This window comes from Prionailurus bengalensis, chromosome X, assembly GCF_016509475.1.
Source record: "Prionailurus bengalensis isolate Pbe53 chromosome X, Fcat_Pben_1.1_paternal_pri, whole genome shotgun sequence".
NCBI classification, from domain to species: Eukaryota; Metazoa; Chordata; class Mammalia; order Carnivora; family Felidae; genus Prionailurus; species Prionailurus bengalensis.
In genome coordinates, this window is record NC_057361.1 from 13,117,650 (window position 1) to 13,121,888 (window position 4,239).

Sequence of the window (4,239 nt, forward strand, 5' to 3'; positions counted from 1 at the left end):
CTCCGGGCTGCGGGCGCGGGGCCGCGCCTCCTCGCGGCGGCCACCGCAGTGCATGGTGGTTAGAGAACGCGGCAGGTCGAGAACGCGCCTGAACGCGGCGGCGTGCTCGAGAACGCGCCTCGACGACGACGACGCCGGCGGCAGCCCGTGGGGAGCCAGTCGTTGCGGGGCGCGCTCTCGAGCGGCGGCCCGGGGCGGCCCGTCGGTGCCGGCACGGGGAAGAGGCGGTGGCGCTGCCCGCGGTGGCGGGAGTTCGCGGCGGCGATGGAGCGCGTTTGAGCCAGGACCGGGGTCCGAGGCGCGCTCTCTGCCGACGGAAATGAGCCGCAGGGCTGCACCTACACCTACTGGAGCCTCACCTTCGCCGCCCAAGAAGGTGCCTGCCCTGGCTAGCACAACCGCAACCAATAATGAGTTGATGAGACTTTTTGAGTGTGAGGAATGCTTTGACTTTGTGTCACCACCCATTTTTCAGTGTCAGGGTGGCCATCTTGTTTGTGGCAGTTGTCGCCCAAAGCTCACACGTTGTCCAGTCTGCCTGGGCCAGTTGGGATCCTTTCGCAACTTGGCTCTGGAGAAAGTGGGCGATTCCTTGCTATTCCCTTGTAAATACGCCTCTTCTGGATGTGAGGAAACTCTGCGACACACTGCAAAAGCAGACCACGAAGACCTCTGTAAGTTTAGGCCTTATCCGTGCCCGTGCCCTGGTACTTCCTGTAAATGGCAAGGCTCTCTGGATACTGTAACGACCCATCTGATGCATCACCATGAGACCATTATAACCCTAGAGGGAAAAGAAGTCGTTTTCCTTGCTACACAAATTAATCTTCCTGGTGCTTTTGACTGGGTGATGCTGCAGTCCTGTTTTGGCTTTCACTTCTTGTTGGTCTTGGAGAAACAGGAAAACTACGACGGTCACCAGCAGTTCTTTGCAATCGCACAGCTGATAGGAACACGCAAGCAAGCTGAAAATTTTGCTTATAGATTTGAACTAAATGGTGATAGGCGGCGATTGGCTTGGGAAGCGACTCCGAGATCTATTGATGAGAAAATTGCAATAGCCATTGGGAAGAGCGACTGCCTAGTCTTTAACACCAGCACTGCACAGCTTTTTGCAGAAAATGACAATTTAGGCATCAATGTAACTATTTTCATGTGTTGAAATGGCAATCAAACATTTTCTGGACAGCGTTTAAAACCACTGCATTCAGTTTCACATAGAATAAAGTCACCCATCTGCCTGCGGACCTGAAACTTTGGTGGGTGGAAGCTAGACACATGAAGATGAATAAAAGGAAAGGCTGTTAAACACAGGAAACAGTTGTATGTAGTAACACTAACATATTTAAAAATAAGTCAACAGTAAACCAATGAAATAAATAAATATATATATGTATATGTATATATATATGTATATATATAGATACACACCCAAGATGGGCATCTTTTGTGTTGTTTTTTTTTTGAACATTTTATTTTTTGAGACACACACACACACACACACACACACACACAGTGTGAGTGGGGGAGGGGCAGAGAGGGAGAGAGGAAGACACAGAATCTAAGCAGATTCCAGACACGGAATCTGGAGCTGTCAGCACAGAGCCCAAGAGCTCCAACTGTGAGGTCATGACCGGTTATGACCTAAGCCAAAATCAGACACTTAACTGACTGAGCCACTCAGGCGCCCCAAGATAGGCATCTTTTGTATTAAGAAAGGAAGCATTGTAAAATCATTCTGAATTTGTGTTGTAGATTGAGCGTACTGTTGAAAAATACCAGGTTTTTGTTTTGTGTGTGTGCCCCCAAACTTTGTGTGCATGTGTGCGTGCACACGTGCATGCATGGGGGGGGGGGGGGAGGAAGAGACCAAGTGAGAGAGAGAAAGAGAGAGAGCACTTTATTATAAGGAATTGGCTCATACAATTATGGAGACTAAGTCCTAAGATTCGCAGGATGAGTCAACAAGCTGGAGAAGGTGGAGACCCAGGAAAGCTAATGTATAGTTCTAGTCTGAGTCTGAAGACCTGAGATCCAGGAGAGCTGATGAGGTAAGTTCCAGTACAAAAGCCAGTAGGCTCATAACCCAAGAAGAGCCAATGTTTTAGTCTGAATTTGAGGCCAGAAAAGACTGTTGTTACTTCACTGTACCTTCTTTTCCTTAACCCATACTATTGTAGATAGTCCTTTATGGAACCATTCTTCAGTTATCCTATTTGAGGGTATCATCTGTTTCCTGCTCAGTCCCTGACTGATATTCTTATTTTAAAATATTATTAACTATACTTAAAATTCCTAACGCACAATAAATTTTGTGAGCTTACTGGTAAAGAGCCTTTTCTTTTCTTTTTTTTTAATGTTTATTTATTTTTGAGAGAGAGTATAAACAGAGGAGGTGCCGAGAGAGGGGGGACAGAGGATCTGAACCAGGCTCTGTGCTGACAGCAGACAGCCCGACACAGGGCTCGAACTCACGAACTGTGAGATCATGACCCGAGCTGAAGTCAAATGCTGAACCTGAGCCACCCAGGTGCTCCAAGAGCCTTTTCAAACACAATGCAATCATAGGCCGGCTGAGTGATTCAGAAGGCCTTTGATGCACAGTCTCTCTCTCCCCCTGGCCTTCCAGTCTGAATTTCCAAGGGCAGAGGGATCAGAGGAAACCTCAAATGCTAATACCTCAACAGCACTTATTGTCCATGATATCCGGCCTGGGATCTTTGAACTATGGTTTGGCCCCATATCTCCTCCAGGACACAGCTGGCCACAGACAGGCAGTTCAACACAACATTTAAAATTCAAAATGTGAAACATAGAATAATGAAGCCATCTGGTCCATATTATGTTGTCCAACAATTATAAGTAATATGAGCTATAAATACAACAAGCAAAAGGAAGCAAACAAGAGACCATTAATCAATACAGACAATTTGAACAAGATATGATGACTGAAACTTCTTTTTCCGGAGCATCTTTACAAATGGTGGACTAAAGCAGGTCTAGATTGAAAAATATTACTTACCAAAGCCCTTCAGTCATAAAACTTGTCTGAAGTAATAAAAATCTGCACGGGAATTTCACAGAGAGGACCCTGATGTTGCTATTTAGTAACTCACAGAGTTATATATGAAAGGCAATGGGACCGATCTTGGCTCAAAATCCAGAATAACTCCATGAGAGTTACATCATAAGGACACCTTAGTGGAGAGGACTCTAAGAAACTCTTAACACTCATCAGCAGCCCCACTTATAAAACCTGGAGGAATTTGAGTAGGAATGTAGACAACCAGAATGGTTTGGCTCTGGATCTATATAGCCAGCAGTCTTGTCATTTCTCTGACTATCCCATAATCACCTCAAACTCAATATATCTGAAGTTAAACATATGCTCCTCCCTTCCCAATCTGGACCTTCTCTTATGGCTCAGGCTTCTAACATGAGCAACTGAATAGATAATAAACGTATCCATTATTTTTGGATGAGAGCAAAAACACATTTAGGCCACACGGTTGACTTCTCAGAAAAAAAGGGAATGTGGTAGAATGAATTATTTGTTCTCAATTCTTCCTGTCTTCCCCTCCTCTACTAGGGTTTTACTGTGGGCAGAGAATAAATTGCAACCCTCAATGATTTAGCTAATGGAATTGAAACAGAGGCTTTACTTGTGCTCACAGGGTTTGGCTTGGCCTCTTTTGCACTTTTGCAACTGGCAATGGCAAGAACGTGCCTTGAGTAGCCACTGGTGATACATGGAGCAGGTCAAAAACCAACCCGCAGCTAGAAGCCAAGGGCTGCCCCGTGAGTAAGAAATAAGTACATGTTTTTATAAGCTGTTGGGATGGGGCGGGTAGTTGTTATGTAGCATTATCACAGGAGAAACCTGACTGATGCAGTCTTCTTCCCTGCTCTGGGAAGACAAAATAATAAATGTATACCACAGTCTATCTTTGGTAGTTTATATGCGCATACACACACACACACACACACACACCTTTATTCTTATACACACATTTTTTAAATGGTACCACCTAACTTAATACAGTTACTCCACATAAAACCAAAAATGAACTGAAACCCCCCTTCCCCATTAGAAGACAATTAAAAATTAAAGCTAGTCTTCCCCCTGAGCTACCAAGTCAAGTATCTCTTGGTGATGTCCATGGCTCAGGCAAGATGAGATGTGGTGTCTTAAGGTCTTGCCATCTGTGGCCTGCATGCTATCTGATATACTACATGAGA

General features: G+C 45.2%; 1 protein-coding gene across 1 annotated transcript; it reads left to right on the plus strand.

Moving 5' to 3' along the window:
• Positions 1 to 313: 313 nt before the first annotated feature.
• Positions 314 to 1,255, plus strand: LOC122477369 (E3 ubiquitin-protein ligase SIAH1-like). The gene has a single exon (XM_043570294.1). The coding sequence runs from the start codon at positions 320 to 322 to the stop codon at positions 1,160 to 1,162; it is 843 nt and encodes a 280-aa protein (XP_043426229.1). The 5' UTR covers positions 314 to 319; the 3' UTR covers positions 1,163 to 1,255.
• Positions 1,256 to 4,239: the final 2,984 nt, after the last annotated feature.